At 40.3% G+C, this 17,501-nt stretch overlaps 1 protein-coding gene across 2 annotated transcripts in view; it reads right to left on the bottom strand.

The window, feature by feature from the left end:
* The window catches only part of LOC124285685 (probable methyltransferase-like protein 24), a 45,418-nt gene extending 28,568 nt beyond the window's left edge, over positions 1-16,850 (bottom strand). The window contains exons 1-2 of one of the 2 annotated variants that reach the window (XM_046721957.1): positions 16,694-16,850; positions 11,768-11,822 (exon numbers count right to left, since the gene is read on the bottom strand). In XM_046721957.1, coding sequence (XP_046577913.1) covers positions 11,768-11,822; positions 16,694-16,817 — 179 coding nt within the window. In that variant the 5' untranslated portion in view covers positions 16,818-16,850. Of the gene's footprint in view, positions 1-9,229; positions 9,477-11,767; positions 11,823-16,693 lie in introns of those variants that run through there. The other variant, XM_046721958.1, reaches the window with a different exon arrangement.
* Between the last annotated feature and the right edge of the window lie 651 nt (positions 16,851-17,501).

The raw sequence follows: 17,501 nt of genomic DNA, 5'->3' as shown, positions 1-17,501 counted from the left end.
CGGGAGGTACTCGCCGACTTGTCAAATATATTCTTTGATTTTGCGACTAAAATAACACAATATTGAAATATATTTATCCTGATAAAATGACATGGTCATATACAATATTTCCGATTTTGGCATCAAAATTGTTTCTGAAGCTATTATTTTTCGGTATGTTAGGACCGACCGTATTCCCGGAGATTTGGATATGCACAGCTGATTGCAAGTTCCGGCTTAGTTAATTAACGGTACACTCAGCAACATTCCAGCTATTTGACGGCGGTCTATAAATGATCGATTCTGGACCAGATAATTCAGTGATCAAGACGATGAACATCGGTCTACGCAATTGGGATACGATGTCATGTGTCAACCAAGTCAGCGAGCCTGACCATCCAATCCCGTTAAGATCGCCTCTTACAACAAGCATGGGTTATCAATTCTATCCCGGATCGTTAGTTTACGAGGACATACACACTGTATATAAGACAAAGCCTATCAGGTCAGCAGATGTACTAATTAGTGTTTAATTCATATCGAAATCTGTATGATTAGGCATCATGACACGGCCTTGAAGACATGTTGTATCAAAATTCAGTTCACAAATTCAGTATCATGTGTGTCCACCATTGGCGTTGATGCAGGCTGGACAACGTAGATGCATAGATGACACTAAGCGATGACACTTGCGCTGGTTGGCTTTTGGTTGTTCTTGTTGAAAAAGCTTGGGCAATGTTGTTCCATGTGAACCAACGCTGATTCTTGGCTTGACGTAAACGTCTATCAATTTCATCCCACGCAGGCACGATAGGGGACAGGTCCGGAGAAACAGCTGACCAGGGAGTACCGGAATGTTCTGCTGTCTCAGGAATCTGTCAAAACACGACCGACATGTTGACGGGCATTATCTTGCTGAAGCGTGAAGTTACGTCTCTGTCCTTTTGAATGAACGGCTGCACATGAGGCCCAATGATCTCATCCTTCTATCGCAGACCTGTCATATTGCCATTAATAATGACAGCTTGTGTCCGACCATGCGATGTGATGACTTCATACCATAATGCCGCTGATGCCACCAAACTGTCGACGTTGAACAAAGCACGCGTCAGCATAACGTTCACCCCCTCCGTCTGTACACCCTTTGCCCTGTCATCTTAGCTGTCCAAATGAAACCTCAACATATCAGTTAACCATCACAATTTTGTCTTCTGTACTGTAGATGCTGTCTGCACCAGGTTAAATGTGCCAGTCGGGGAAGTTGGAGCAAAATGGGGCGTATAGCAGGTCGTCGGGTGTTGTGCTTCCTCCGCCGGTTCCGTACAACCCTTGAAAGCGTAAGCCAGGAATGGTCCGATCAGTCAAACTGGCAGTCCTTATTTTGGGCTGTTTACGGCACAGTGTAAATATACGAGGTCTTTGTGAAACAGGGTAAAAGTAAGAGGTGGTCTACGACCTGCTTTACGAGGTCGTACCGGTAGGGCTTTTGTGAAACGGGCCCCTGGCCCGCGTTTCACAAAGCCTCCTAAATTTAGGAGGTCGTAGCCCATACGACCTTGTTTACGACCCTCTTCCGACCTCCTCCTTTACGACCGTTTCACAAAAGACGTCATATCCATGTCGTACGACGCGGTCCTAAATCCATGTCGTACATTGTATAAGAGGTATTTTGTTGCATAGCAACGCATAAAGCGAGACCGAACTGGCACCTGCTCATCTTGTTATTCCCAAAGTATTTCAAAATAGAAATACAGTTTGAATAACACTACAAATGTTATGTTTTAATTCAATGTACAGGTTATCTTATCGTAAAAAATATCAATAAATGAATTATTTTAGATTTTCAATTGAAAATTACAAGATAAAATGTATAAATCATTTCTATTAACATTATCAGTTTTACTTACAAGGTTTGAATTAAATCGCTGTCCATTAACTTGTTCATATGAAACCGCAATATTAGTCCCAATGTATTGAATATTGCACACTATAGGACCTAATGTCAGTGTTGCAGTTATGGCTACGCTTGATCTACTAACACTTGTGTAAAGGTTTAAAATATGGTGTGATACTCTAAATGTGTCAATTTCTTTTGTAACTTTTATTCAAAACCATCAAAACTTTCAAATAAATATAAACGTATACCCTATATCCACGTATGATGTGATGTTGAACAAGGCTAAATGTAGGTACTGAAATTGGTTTCATGAAAAAAAATATCTGAATGATACGCAAAATATACATCATAGTACTGAAAGTGTAATCAGAAGGATAGGACGGTTGTGTTTACTTTTGTTTTCATCCGACCTTCACCTCAAAGATATTGCCTAATATGTAGTACTACAACAATGTTGACGTGTGACATCACAACCGATGACCGATTTCTTACAAAATGGCGGCTCCGCTGACAAGGGTACACAGGATTTTGCGATTTAGGGATCGTTTGTACATAAATATGAAATGTAAGTAATCAGAGTGACTCTGACTATCTGTGTATTGTTATATGTTTTCTTTGTAGGTAAGAGAAGACGCCAGAAATGCTGATAATTATCGTTGTCGTTCTGCGTGATTTTGCGTCTGTTATAGCGTCACGCTGCACGGAAACTTTGACAATTTCTTATGAAGTATTAAATCTTTGCATTGTGTTTAATTTCCTCTTCTTGCTATGATCGATACTCTTTCCATACATATTCTAAATGTATTGAGCCATTGCAAGCAATGAATAGCCGGATGCTACGCAGCATTAATCGGGTCAGCCGAATGGTTGTCTTGTTGACGTGACGTCACGCGTGAACGACCGGTCCGAGGCAAAGCTCGTGTTTCCATTATCTTGAAAACGTCTCCATAGAGATGAAATCGTGTTTCGACGGACTCCAAAATGTCTGACCACTTCTATTATTACCATTCCAGTCTCCAGCATACCCCAGGCTCGGACACGCTGATTTTCTGTTAGCCGTGACATGACGTATGCGCAGTTTGTATGTTTTCATTTTGCAAGGGGTACATGTAGGCCATCGGCCCATGGTACATAGAACATCTGTCCACGGAGTTTCAGTATTTAGTCGCACATGTTATAGTCGGTGCAACACGTTTCATATTTTAACATTAGTATACATACATAATTGCTCCATATAGTTTCAGTAATTGCTCGCACATAATACAGTGTAACACGTTTCATAATTTTAACATTGGTATACATACATCATTGCCCACTAAGTTTCGCTGGTTGCTCGCACATAATACAGTGTAACACGTTTCATAATGTTAACATTAGTATACATACATCATTGCCCACTAAGTTTCGCTGGTTGCTCGCACATAATACAGTGTAACACGTTTCATAATTTTAACATTAGTATACATACATCATTGCCCACTAAGTTTCGCTGGTTGCTCGCACATAGAACAAACAAAATGATTGCAGCACATTGCCCTTCAAAGAAGTCCAAAGCAATATACTGTTATCAATTCTGTCAATGATGGTTCTTCGTAATTCTGCTGAAAACAGCTTGTTTCTCTTTAATGATACATTTATAACGTGCCTTATTTCGTGGCTTTTAATATACTCAGCAGCAAGAAAACCGTCAGTACCAATTCAAAATAAGATAGGCACTGTAATCAAATCATTACAGAAATTAACATAATAAGCGGATCAAAAACATTTTTTGTGTACAATATCTTGACTCATCAATGAATAACTCAGCATAATTTTAAGATATTACGTGAACGTTTGCAGTCCATTCAGACTCTTGACTTCAGTATCTAGTTTGACCACCACGAGCGGCAATAACTTCAGCACAGTGTCTATTAATGGAGTGCACCAATCGATTGGTGAAGGCCATTGGCACCTGGAACCACACTCTGAGAAAGGCCTGGCGCAATAAATCGGCTGTGTTCGGCCTTGGTATGACATTACTCAGTCTCCTCTGAATTTCATCCCAAAGATGTTCAATTGGGTTTAAATCGGGACTAAGGGCTGACACCGTTCTGCTGTAGGAAGTCCCGTGTAGCTCTGGCAGTATCTGGGCCCGGGCGTTATCATGCTGGAAAATGTTGTTCCGGTGACGTGCGAAAAGTGGTATGACGTGGGTCTGAGAGCTTGGTCTATGTAGCGCACCGCTGCGATGCCCCCTCCTCTCCCTGGACCAAGGTTCTGGAACACCACAGGACCCACTCTCTGGTTCAGGCCTATTCCTCCCCATACCATGATGCTTGCACCTCCCCATGAGTCCTTTTCCATAACACATTGGTCTGAGTAACGCTGGCCACGTCGTCGCCATATTCTTGTTTTGCCGTCTGCAGTTGATATGCAGTACCGACTGTCATCTGTGAACAGAACAGTTCTCCATTGCCTGTATCGCCAGTTTTGGTGTTGGAGGGGAAACCTGTAGACGTTCACGCTGATGACGAGGGGTGAACATAGGTCCACGGTAAGGTCTAAGGCAAGGGAGGTTTCCGCTGTTAAGACGTCGGCGCACTGTATCAGTACTGATTGGTCTTGCGTGTGTTCCCACTGTCTGGCGTGCAGTTTCGGATGCCTGCATGGAGGGATTCTGCGGTCTTGTCGTCTTGTGGTCACCCTTGGTCTGCCAGTACGGGGGCGATCATTTGTTGTGTTGGTGGCCCGGAAACGTTGCCGCAGCCTGTAGATGGTCCGAACGTTGACCTGGAAGTGATTGGCAACGGCTTGTGCAGTGTGGCCAGCTTCAAGTCTTCCTAGCGCCTGGTTCCTCTGAGCTGTCGTGAGTCGCGTCATCCTGCTCACGTTGTAATGTGAATGTTTCAACCAGGCATGAGTTGCATGCAAAACATGGAGAACACCGTCCCATCTCCGAGATCAGGTTGCGTTTTTGAGACCATTTCCAGGATTCCATTCTGAGTTTGGGAAGGAATATCTTTGCTCAGATAAAGTTGGAGATGTTGTCAAAAATATACAATCAAAACATTATTTGAGTTTACAGTTATCCGTTTCTGCGAAGGAAAATTCCAAACTGACGTTTCTTTTGCTGCCTAGTATATATGTGTAGGTTAGCAGAGTTTTCATGCATCCGGCAACTTTACACAACAAGGTTGTTATAACATGCACTGCAGAATCAATACGTCCAGAGTAGATAAAGTCAATGCATTTATCAAACACGAATGCCGAGTCGAATGATAACAAAAAGTCTCTAAAAATAGTCTCTATGTTCTCTTTCCACACAAAGCAAGGACGAGGGCCACGCTTGTCGTGGCCGTGCTCGCGGTAGTCACGTGACTGAAATCGACATGTGATTGGCAAGTGTTCTGAATCTGAACTAGACACAACATCAAAATGGGTACATCATAAAAACAAACATGTTGCTGATATTACATAGTCAACCACGCTTGTGGGCCGTTTGCATTGACAAGTCTGAAGTCACCTTTCTCTGTATCGGTGCCTATATACTGAGTCAAAAAAGAAACTTCACATTCTTTCTTCAGGGCACTATAAAAGAACAAGAGATGGTAAGATGGTTAAATTGTTATTATTTCATTGCTGAGATCTGTGTGATGTACTCGATACACTGACAGTGCCATAATCAGTTCCATTAGGCTACACCGCCGTTCCAAAACATGGGTATACAGAATGTCAAGTCACAAGAATAAAAATGCGAAATTTCTCAGTTCAATATCGTATGGCCGCCCCGCGCATTCACCACTGCCAAACACCGTCTCCCTCATCGACTGCCTGATGCTTGTGAACACGTGGTTGGGGATTCTGCGCCATTGCTCTTGCAAGGCAGCGCCAAGTTCCTGCAAATTCTGAGGTTGGTTCCTAAGACCACGAAGCCTTCTCCCAAGTGCATCCCAAACGTGCTCTATTGATTAAGGTCAGGGGACCTCGATGGCCAGTCCATGACGTTGATTCCAGCGTTTTGAAGGAAATTTCGTGTCAACATCGCGGTATGCGGCCGAGCATTATCATGCTGGAACTGTAGACCTGGGCCATGAGCCGCCATGAAAGGAACGAGTTCAGGGGTGAGCACCTGGTCGCGGTAAGCAGCAGCTGTGAGGTTTCCACGGATGACCAGAAGTCGGGAACGGTTGTTCCCACAGAAAGCACCCCACACCATGCAACTTCCGCCCCCGAATCTGTCGACTTCCTGTACACAACATTGGGCATACCGTTCACGACGTCGTCTCCAGACTCTATGCCTGCCGTCCGCGAATCTGAGGGTAAACCTGATTCATCGCTAAAGACGACTCGATTCCAGTCTCTCTGGGTCCATCGGAGGTGACGTTGGGCCCACAGCAGACGTTGACGTTGATGAAACGGCGTCAATATTGGCCCACGATATGGACGTCGAGAATGGAGATTGGCAGCCCGCAACCGATTTCGAATGGTCTGTGAGGACAGTCGACCTCTAAACATCTCAGCCCTGGTTCGTGTAGCCGGCAGAAATCTGTCACGTAGGTGACGTAGGACGATTTGATTTGGTCTTCTGCTCGTGACGTCACACGTGGACGACCCGACCTTTGGGCGATCAGAAGTGGTGCCAGTTTGTTGTAGACGACCTCGCAAGTCATACACAGTACGACGGCTGCATCCCATTGCTCTTTGCGACGTCAATAACTGATCTTCCCGCTTGCAACATGCCAACGGCACGTTCACGCTGCACATTTGACAATCGTGGCATTTCAAGCACCGTTAGAACTGTGGTTTAAAAAGTGTTTTTCAATTCTTGAGGCCAATGCAAACACGTGCATATGAAGAAAACTTCGATGCGAAGATCACGTGATCGACTGCACGTGCAAAACCTGATTTGGCACTAACGTCATTTGCACGACGAATGGATGGGTTTGAGTGGGTTTTGCTAACGTTTTTCTAGAGTCGAAAGATAGGGATCCCATTTCGATACATAGATGTATCATCAGAGAAAAATTATTCATTATTTTTCAAATTACATTTTGTGAAGTTTCTTTTTGACTCAGTATATAAAATACTTATGTGGTATAAACTGTTTTCTAAAATTACTGTAAGCGTTACATACACGTAGAATATGACATTCATTTTCGATATTACAGCTATTACAGAGTTTACAAACCCTTTGATTTCTTGGAATATTATGATATCTTCCCGTTTCGATGTTTAAAGAATGAGAACTACAACGAAAACGAGCCAAAGCTGTTCTCAACTTTTCAAGATTTAGTGATAATAAATATGATTCAACAGTGAAAACAGTCTTAAATTGAGAATACAAACACATCTTAGGGCTACTCACCAGAGCAGAATGCCAATTCTGTTCGTAAATGGTTTTTAATCTAGATTCCAATTCTGCCAAAAAGGAGGTAAGGAAATCTACACTTTGGGCTTCCCACATATAGCCAAAACCATAGGTGTAGACTGAGCGAAGATTTAATTTTGGATGCCCAATTAGTCTTACCACGCGAGGTCTAGAGAGACATCACATTATACCCTTTCCTAGGAAACCGAAAATATGGCATATTCAAAAGTTTACACCAATATAACATACAACGTTTGAAGACTGAAATATAGAGGGGATATCTTCCACACTCACCGTGAACGCAGTGGTCAGCGGTAGAAGATTTGACTCCTAACAATAACTTGCATGCCAATAAATGAACTGATTCAGTTTCCTCAATATTATCTAATCCCCATACTTCAGCCCCGTATAAAAGGATAGGAACAACTTTCGAGTCAAATACGCTCAGTTAAGGTTGAAATCAATTTTCCACAACATTGAGAGGCTAGAGAATAATCAACCGTTCTTCAATTTTCAATATCGGTGAGTGAACAAAAAGTGAACAAGTTCGTTGTACACGCGCAATATGTGACATCAAAGTTAATGCAAATAGCTTTGCTACATGTATATATAGGATTATTTTTATAACTTTTCAAATAATCTGTATTTTATCCAATTTTATGTTATGCACAGTTCTTTTTTCGTTAGTATAGAATTTAAATGGAAATCATTATATTAAACATCCGCCATGCGCCATGTGTGATTGGTCTGCGCCATAAGGTGTTGTTTTCAGTGCGCCATTTCATATTTGAATGCGCGTATGGCTCAAGGGCGCGGTCTAAAATGATCTCTGGAATTGATAAAGTACTGTCGGAAATAGAAAAAAAAACTGTATTTTCTCATTTGTCTCTACAATTTATGTAGTTTATATGTGAAAGTGTGAAATATCTGTTAATCAAAGTTCGGCCTAACTACAGTCTCAGTGGTAGAGAGATAGGAAACGGAGAAAAGGGACTTTACTGAGGGGAAATTAGTGCAGAAATGAGCAATGCGGTTTTTTTCTAAGTCCAAAAAGACTTATTTGGAACATACCATGGCTTTATGCAAATTAGTGTGCGACGATATTGTATTACAAAGGACACTTTTTAAATGCCCAATTTGAAATTAGACGTAGATCCATTATAAACGATAGCTGACGTAAAAAATAATAACTTTTATGCCGAAACTATTAAGGATGTAGCTACAATGCAGTCTCACTGTCGCTATAAAAAGAAACAGATAGGAGGGGTCGTCTCAAAGCAAAACATGGGGTCGGGCTTGGGGATAGAGATATCAGCTAAGATAAGATAATCCTTTAGGGCAATTATACTGGGGAGGTACACGGCACGTCATAACAATTTACAAATAATATCCAGTCCTGTCGATCTTCGGGTCATGCCACCTATATACTACGATGCGTTTCCATGGTTTTCGGGTATCATACTCTTTACATATCTCAACATAAACTATATGAAACTATATGAAAGAAAGACACGTTAGATGTTAATCAATAGATGAGACATAGTCAACACACATGAAAAAGCACAAAATATCTTTGAGATGACCCCTTGTGCCTGTAGGCAGCACGTGCATTCCATGCCAGGTGAGTCGATTTGTCCGTCGTCATACCTGGCTGAGCGACCTAATTGCCATCTATAGTCTGATCTATTGTTTTCAGCAGGTATTCGTTTTTTTCTAAGTTTTGCCCGATTTTACGAGTAAACATGCTTTTCTGGATATCATTACGCATCCCACTGAACGCCCAGTTAGGCCGAAGTGGGTTATTTCAACATATGCTATTTGCAATTGTGTAAATGTTAGGGATACAGAGTAACAGCCTATAAACAGTTTTTTTCTATTTCCGACAGTACTATAGTATGTAATTTATTGGGACCTTGAGCATCAGTGAGGCACTTATACTACATCACTGGTAATCATTACAGTTTTAAAACAATAACCATAGTAAGTTCAAAAAGTTAAATGTGTACCTGTTCAAATATTTTATCATGGTCACAAGCTGTCAGCTTCCTCCTAAAAGTCATCATCTTCTTCACTGTCAGTACAAACCTCTTCAGCGACATCGGTTTCCGACGTATTTTGACAGGAGTACAATAGACTCCGTACACTTTACTACATGTGCCCTACGCTCAATACAGGTGCACTCAGAAGGAACACGTGCTTGTTGGCGTGAAAACGAGAGGAGTTCCAGTACTACTTCAGGAGCAGTGAGTCTTTTGATCCAAAGAAACAATCAGGCCACCTTCACCCAGAACGTCTGAACAAGAACAAAGACACTGCTTGCAGAGGAGCGAATTTGTAAGGGCAAGCATAGAGCTGCTGTGGCTCCAGCTCTCCCCATTTGTGATCTGCTTTGGACCACTGAGAGCACAAGTGAAGGTTTCAAGCGCAGAACAGAGATCTGCTGACCTATTCCACTTTTCTCACAAACTTAACTTGTAGAAAATCCATTCAATTTGCAATTTGTTGCGATCAGTAATAGCGCAGAATATTGCAGCCTGTACAATCATGGAGGCCTACCAAGGCTGAACACAGATTCTTTCTGAGTGATATATTTGTACCTGATACGCTGTTGAGTACCACATGTCGGAAAACCTTTCCATCTTCCCTCTACTGGCAAGGATCTACCGTGAGACTATCACTGTATCTATCACTGGAAGCATGCGGATGATGGAGCAGGCGACAAGCGTATACCTCTTCATGGTAGCACTCCAGAGAATTGACAACTTCAACACGGTTTTCAGCGATAATATGGCATTCCTCTTCATATGCAACAAACAACGCCTTCCCATCCAGCTGTTTCCTGTATCTTTATATTTTCCACTCGTTGTATAGGAAGAACATCAACTGAGTCTTGTTTCTTGATCCATATGAAACATTTTTTTCTCTGTTACATTTTGTGATTTCTCATGATATTATTGAGCTGTGTTGCTTCAGATGAACTGATGTTATCTGTATTCTATATTAATTCATCAAAATATACATACAGACATGACATTATTCTCATAACATCTCTACGCGTGAAGATTCGGATTAGAATTGATCTTCAGTAAAACCATGCTTGTCGTAAGAGGGACTAACGGGATCGGGTGGTCAGGCTCTCGCTGACTTGCTTGACCCATGTATTCGGTTCCCATTACGCAGATCGATACTCATGTTGTTGATCACTCGATTGCCTGGTCCAGACTCGATTATTTACAGACCGCCGCCATATAGCTGGAATATTGCTGAGTGCGGCGTAAAACTAAACTCACTCACTCAGAGACCTACATCACTCAGAGCGCTTTCCAGTGAAGGAAAGTAGGGTGTAGATTGTGTGAAATATCCTAAGTCGCACTACAAGGCGTCTAAACTTCACTTCATGGCATATATAGCTTGATCGAACAGTTATTGATTTCAGTTTCAGTGTATCTTTGAGGATCTCATGTGCATTTGATAGAATGTTGCTGAGCATTAGTTATTGGGAGATGTCCAACCCACTTCTTGAACTATACCGACATTGTTAGTATTTCTATATCGAATGATGTGCAGCTTGTAACTGTGAGGTTGGGTGGGTCAAGTTGACGTGCATTCCAAATGAACGGATCCACATAAATCCTATTGACAACTAGGTGTTCAGGTTGTTTTCCAGCATTGCTTCTTGAGGAAGGTTAAATGATTCCACATCCAGACCTTTGCTGTTTGACTGCTCAGGAGTTGTACTGAGACGAGGATAAACACCTTGTGGAAGCCCATCTCCATGCTGAGCAAGCTTCCTAACCTTCTACTGAGTTTGGAATATGACATGCCACGGTCAAGACAGTTAATTGACTTTATCAGTTTCAGCTGCCTGTGAGGACGTGACTGCCATTGGAAGATTCATCACAAATAACACAGTAGGAAAATCTTGAATAAATTAATTAATGTGCCTTTGTACTCTTTTTTTGAAAATTAAAACTATTGCTTGGATTATTTTTAAACTTTCTCCTTCTCGTTGTCATAGGATAGGTGTAGTGCAAGCTTCTATTTTGATATCTTAATTTATCTTGAATTATCGCAAATTCAATCTCTTGTATTTCCCACGTCGAATTTGTTCAACCACTAACGATTGTTTTTAAATTTGGGTAATGGCTTCTTTGTTTATATCAAAGGTGCAATGCAAAGTTTATTACAGATATTATGTTTTTGTCAAGAAAAATCGCATAGATACTACGAGCAATTAAAACAACACCGCTGACCTCAATGTCTGTCATGCCAACATGTCTCACTAGAAGGATAAGTTACGTGAAATATAATAATCTTTTGTCCCTCAAGGTGGTACTGCTGACCCCTTCTGGCCTACAGACTAATAATTGTATCCTGACCAGTTGCGTTGATCGATGCTCATGATGTTAATCACTGGGCCGTCTGGTCCAGGCATGATTATTTACAGATTGCCGTCATATGGCTGGGACATTGCCGAGTGTGTCATGAACAAACAAACAAACAAACAAACAAACAAACAAACATCTTTACACGCATCTTCTTACCATCGAAAGAGAGCCGACGCTTGCCACCATTTCGTCAACGTGATATGCGAAGTTACTGAAAAGTATGATTGAACAAACATTACAAAAATAACCATAGTCATCATATTTAGGAGATAAACATACTGTGTTGGAAAATCAGAGGTATATAACGAAATTATAATAGCTCTAAATTTGATTTAATACCGAACGCGTAGCGTGAGGTTTTAAATAAAAAAAATTACCATCGAATTTTGTTACGAAATTATAATAGCTCTAAATTTGATTTAATACCGAACGCGTAGCGTGAGGTTTTAAATAATTTTTCTTAGAGCTATTATAATTTCTAGTACTATTTGTTATATACCTCTGATTTTCCAACACAGTACGTTTATCTCCATTCTACCATGACCGCGTTATTAAGATTTTCAAAAATACATACTGTGTTGGAAACTCAGAGGTATATAACGTGATTATATACCTCTTAATGACTTTGATTAACCAATCACAATCCAGTATTTACTGAAGTCATGGTATAATCTCTTTTACCATGCAAAACTGGCGGTTACATAAGAAATCATTTAGGTGAATTGGATAATTCCATGATGAGATATATTCGTTACGATAGTGTTACTGAAATACACAATGCCATTTTAGAAAGTGGTCAAATGTAAGTACTAGAATCTCTACTTTACTGAGAAAGTGTAATCCCAAATATAACATATGTTACATTTGACCACTTTCTAAAATGGCATTGTGTATTTCATAGCTTTCGGCCGTGGGAGGCGTATCAATTTACACTTATCAGAGGGGACACAAAGTCCGCAGTCTAGACTACCAGTTGTCCGACTTCCATTATTGTGGAAGCCGCGGTGGCTGAGGGGTCTAGGCGTCCTGACTTTGTGTGCTGGCGATTAGGTGCCTGACTCTGAGGGTGTGGGTTCGAATCCCGGATGGGACTCAACCAAAACAAAGTACTAGAATCTGTACTTTACTGAGAAAGTGTAATCCCAAATATAACATATACTAGATAGTGTTACAGTTAGACAAGATCTACTGAATATACATGCATCGCAAACTGTTTTATCTTTTGAAACTTGATTGCGCCACACTGGAACGAACGAACGAACGAACGAACGAACGAGCGAGCGAGCGAGTGAGTGTACGCTGCACTCAGCAATATTCCACATACATGTATATGCCAGCGGTCGGTAAAATAATCGGACAAGACAATCCAGTGATCAACATCTACGCAATTGGGATACGATGACATGTGTCAACCAAGTCAGCGAGCCTGACCACCCGATCCTGTTAGTCGCCTCTTATGACAATCATGGGTTACTGAAGATCAATTCTAACCCGGATCGTTAGTTTATGAGGAAATACACACTGTATATAAGACCGAGATCAATTCTAACCTGGATCTTCACGGGTCTCACGTGGTGCGAATAGGTGAAAAACGGACAGTAAAGATATTCAGTAAAATATGCAATGTCCTCTGACAGCATAATAACATAGCTGTCCTTTTCTGTGTGCTCGATGAGCCACACCCTTACAGCACGCTGTCTCAGAAAAGCCTCTCATGCATTGAGAAAAGGAATATAATGTAATCCACATATACATGTTCTGCCTTTAGCAGGTCAGGGTAACTTGTCGTTATACACGTAGCCTATCATGTTACTGAGAAACTATTTACTTATGTGTCGGTAAGGCAAATATAGAATCGTCAGTAAGCACAAACCTACTCAAAAATTGAAATAATGGTCCGAAGTTTAATATAACATCTTAAAAATACTTTGGCTATGTGTATTGATTGTAAAAGGAGAATCTGTAAACACGCGATGCATTATTTGCCCGCGTTCGCGTAACCATGGCGCTGACCCAATATTAAATTACATTTGTGACGTCATTCCATTGTCTGTTCGCTCCGTTACTTTTCAGGAATGGAGCGATGTGTACCAGTTTCAAAATAAAACCTTCATTATGTCATTTTGACATTTAATTTTGATAACAGAAATATTCCCAATACTTTGAATGCAATCTAAGTAGGGTAATATCCTCGTAACTCGGACATTACCCTCTACAGAGAAGACATCCGCTCAATCGCAATGGCCTCAGCTCACAGCTGGAGTGATATATTTCATAACAAGAAATAATTGTTACAATAAAAACTATGTCTTGGCAGGACTATGATGACTTACGTTTTAATCTTTTGCAATATGTTTGAATTTTTTAATAGTTCATAAAAAGGCTATAAAAAGTTAGGGCAGCTATGCTTTTTAATATGAATATCTGCGAAAAATAATCCCAAACTACTTTTATACCTTACAACGACCAGGAAAAACGTCTCACCACCGATCGTAAGATATTATAAGGTTGTACATTATCTTCTACTAAAGTCTCTCATAATTCCACAAGGAATGATCCATGCATGTTAATGCAAAGTTATTATTTTCATGTAATATTTCTGTACATTGGGGAGGCTGTTTAAACATAATAAACATTTTAAAATGAGTATAATAATAATAAACAATCTGCCCAATAAGTTATCGATAAATCGGTAAGAGTCACTAATTGTGAGTGCATTTATAACAGGTACGGTTATTAAGTTTGAGATAATATGCTACTGCCATTTTACCTTTCCCTTACAGCTTTTGAAGCTTGTCATTTGTGATATCATTCAACAAATCTTGACTGTTGCAATCTGGAGCGGTATTAACATGAATTCTTATTTGTTTACAATCCAGTGGATATTTTCTGTGAAATTTATATGTCTGCCGGGCTCATAATGAACCGTTTTCAGAACCAACCCTTGCTATCTTACTATTGTTCGCAGTAAGAGTGAGTGAGGATGCTTCACGCCGCTTTTAGCAATATTCCAGCAATATTCCAGCAATATAACGGCAATGGACACCAGAAATGAGTTTCACACACTGAACCCATGTGGGGAATCGAACCCGGGTCTTCGGCGTGACGAGCGAACGCTTTAACCACCGTGTCCCGTTCACGGACATGTTCTTGAATGTAAGATGTAAGAATTAATGAGATAGATCAGAATTTAGAATGCGCACTAATTAAATTAAGATAAAATATAATGTAAATATAAGGCGTTAAGCATGATCGACAAGCGTTGTTCAGGCACAGATAAGCAAATAGAATTGGTACAGCAAGAACTATTTGCACTCTGTGGCTGGAGTGGTATTGACATAAGTTATTTTTTAAGTCCAGTTGCAATAATCATGATAATAATGAGGATACTTGTACCGCGCAATACTCCACGCCACAAAAGGGCATGCTGAAAGCGCGCACAAACAGCACAACATTATTATCCCAGATAACCCAAGCTGTCTGTTTGGCGCGAGAAGGTTACAGTCATATCACTTATCCCATCGGGTACCCATTTTCTCTGGTGAACAGAGGCAATTTTTAACAAACTCACTTGCCTAAGTATATGTTCCAGTTACAGTCTTGCCGGGTCATAATGAACCTTCTGCAGAACCACCTTTTACTATCTTAATCTTGCCGTCTCATAATGAACCGTCTGCAGAACCACCTTTGCTATCTCAATGTTGCCAGCTCACAGATATGGGGTAATTGTAATTTGTAATTGTAATTGAATGTAATTAATTACAAAATCTATGTAATTGAATGTAATTTGTAATTGAATGTTCAAAAATGTAATTTGTAATTGTAATTTAATTAATTAATATCTCAATGTAATTGAAGTGTTCAATTACTTTTTCAATTACATCAAATTACATTTCACCTTTTCTTATTTTGGTGGTCACGAGGCAACCTATGCAATTATATTCTGTACAATAAGGAAGATAAATTAGTGTTTTGATTAGATGCTTGCTGCCAGTATATACTCTAGCAGGTGTTAAGTTTTGAAAGAGATTTGAATGTCTAAGCCTTTGAAGTTTTAGAACAAGACATTGTTTTCACAGCAGTTTGTATACCGAGGTATCCGCACTGGCTTTGAACATTAGATAAACACCCTTTGTTATTTTGAGCTGTTAACTGCACTCATTGTCACACAAATGACCTTGTTATATTCCAAGCCTGGATCACAGGCATTTGCTACACTAATTCTATTAGTTAAACATCATTATAGTTTCTGCTGGTGGTTTGTCACAGAGTTGAGTTTCCTTTAAACAGTTTTTACCATGTCAAGTAAACAGAGTGTAGTTAGGGAGGCTTTTGAATTTCCTGTTGATGGCATCCCTTCTCAGACTTTTAAGGCCAAGTGCAAGACATGTGGTTGTTTCATATCTGATCCCTTAAAGCTACTTCCAACTTCCTGACTCATCTGCAGGTAAGTGCTTTGCTATTGTTTTAATTTCACAATTCATGCAATTTCTATAAAATCTAAAATGTTCTAATAAATATTTTTTACACATAATATTTATATAATATATATATTAAAAAATAACAATTATGTACAAAGTTGCTGACCCCCTACCTCCCTAGAACAAAGTGGGTGACCCACCCACCACAGCCATAAATTATGAACGATCCCTAAGCTCAGCGAGTCTTGACACATTCTCACAAAATGCTTGCACCATCAGTATTTGCACTAATTGTAGCTTGTCATTGACGCCATCAGTCTTTACATCGTGACGAGCCCCTCATGTGTAGATATAACGGGACTTACTGGTGACGAAAGAAATGTCAACAGAGTCCAGATAGTTATTGACTTTAAGTAACTAGTGGTATTCCTAAAATGCGACAATATGCACATTAAAAATAATGCTTAAAAAAATGGCAACATTACCCGCTTCCAAAATGCACCACACAACCTCTGTTATGTATCTAAGCACTTTGTGTATTTGCATACATTGATACAATGAGTTAGAAATGGGCAAGGTTCAATATGGCCAGGGTGCTGAATCCATATCCTTATATAAAATAATATCTAATCAGAATACCAGGAAAATTAATCAACTGTACCTGTCTCAGGAAACCTGTCGGCGACATTGCTCCATGAAATTTCTTGTTTTTGTGAAAAATAGAAAACTATTAACATAAGCAATAAGGCACAGACGACAGCTACCCAATACGTTACCCGCGCCATGGTGGTTGTCACTGAGTCACCCGTTCTCGACTTGTGCGCATGCGTAAACACAAAAATCCATAGTGGAGTAGGCGGTTTGTGTCTTTCAGTATTCATTCGATAAATGATAGCTTTGTTAATGGTACTGGGATCCCGAAACCGGCGGTGTTGACCTGAGTGGAGTGTCATTTTCAATGGACATGCAAGCATTGGGCAGGCTTTTGTATCGTTACCGGTTTATAATTTTATTCAATAAAAATGTTCTGGGTTCTTATCAATGTCAATGTGTGGACAGGTTAACCGAATTTATACGTTGACGAAGACGAAACAATCCGTTGAGTTCAAATTTCTTCAGTTGGCCATACGATACATGGCAAACAAATTCAGATGAGAACAATGCGCTGGATTACCGTCTCAGGTGGATGACAGGAGCTTAGCTCAATCTCTGGGCGTTATCCTACTGCAGTCATGTACACAGGCAGTCGGAATACCGGACAGGTCACAATATATATAGAGTTATAGACAGTAAGGGACAGACGAAGAAAGAGACAACAAGGGGCAGGTTAAAAAACAATTACATTACATTTGATTTATTGATGCGATGTCATACACGGCCAAGGGGATGACCAGTTAAGGTTATAAATGTCATACACAGTAATCAATGAAAGTGAATGGCACGGGCTGGCTGACAGGACAATCAATGTA

Source organism: Haliotis rubra, unplaced genomic scaffold (genome assembly GCF_003918875.1).
Source record: "Haliotis rubra isolate DU_JTF1 unplaced genomic scaffold, ASM391887v1 Scf366, whole genome shotgun sequence".
NCBI classification, from domain to species: Eukaryota; Metazoa; Mollusca; class Gastropoda; order Lepetellida; family Haliotidae; genus Haliotis; species Haliotis rubra.
Note: the sequence above shows the minus strand (reverse complement) of the source record. Positions and strands in the feature narration are given on the sequence as shown.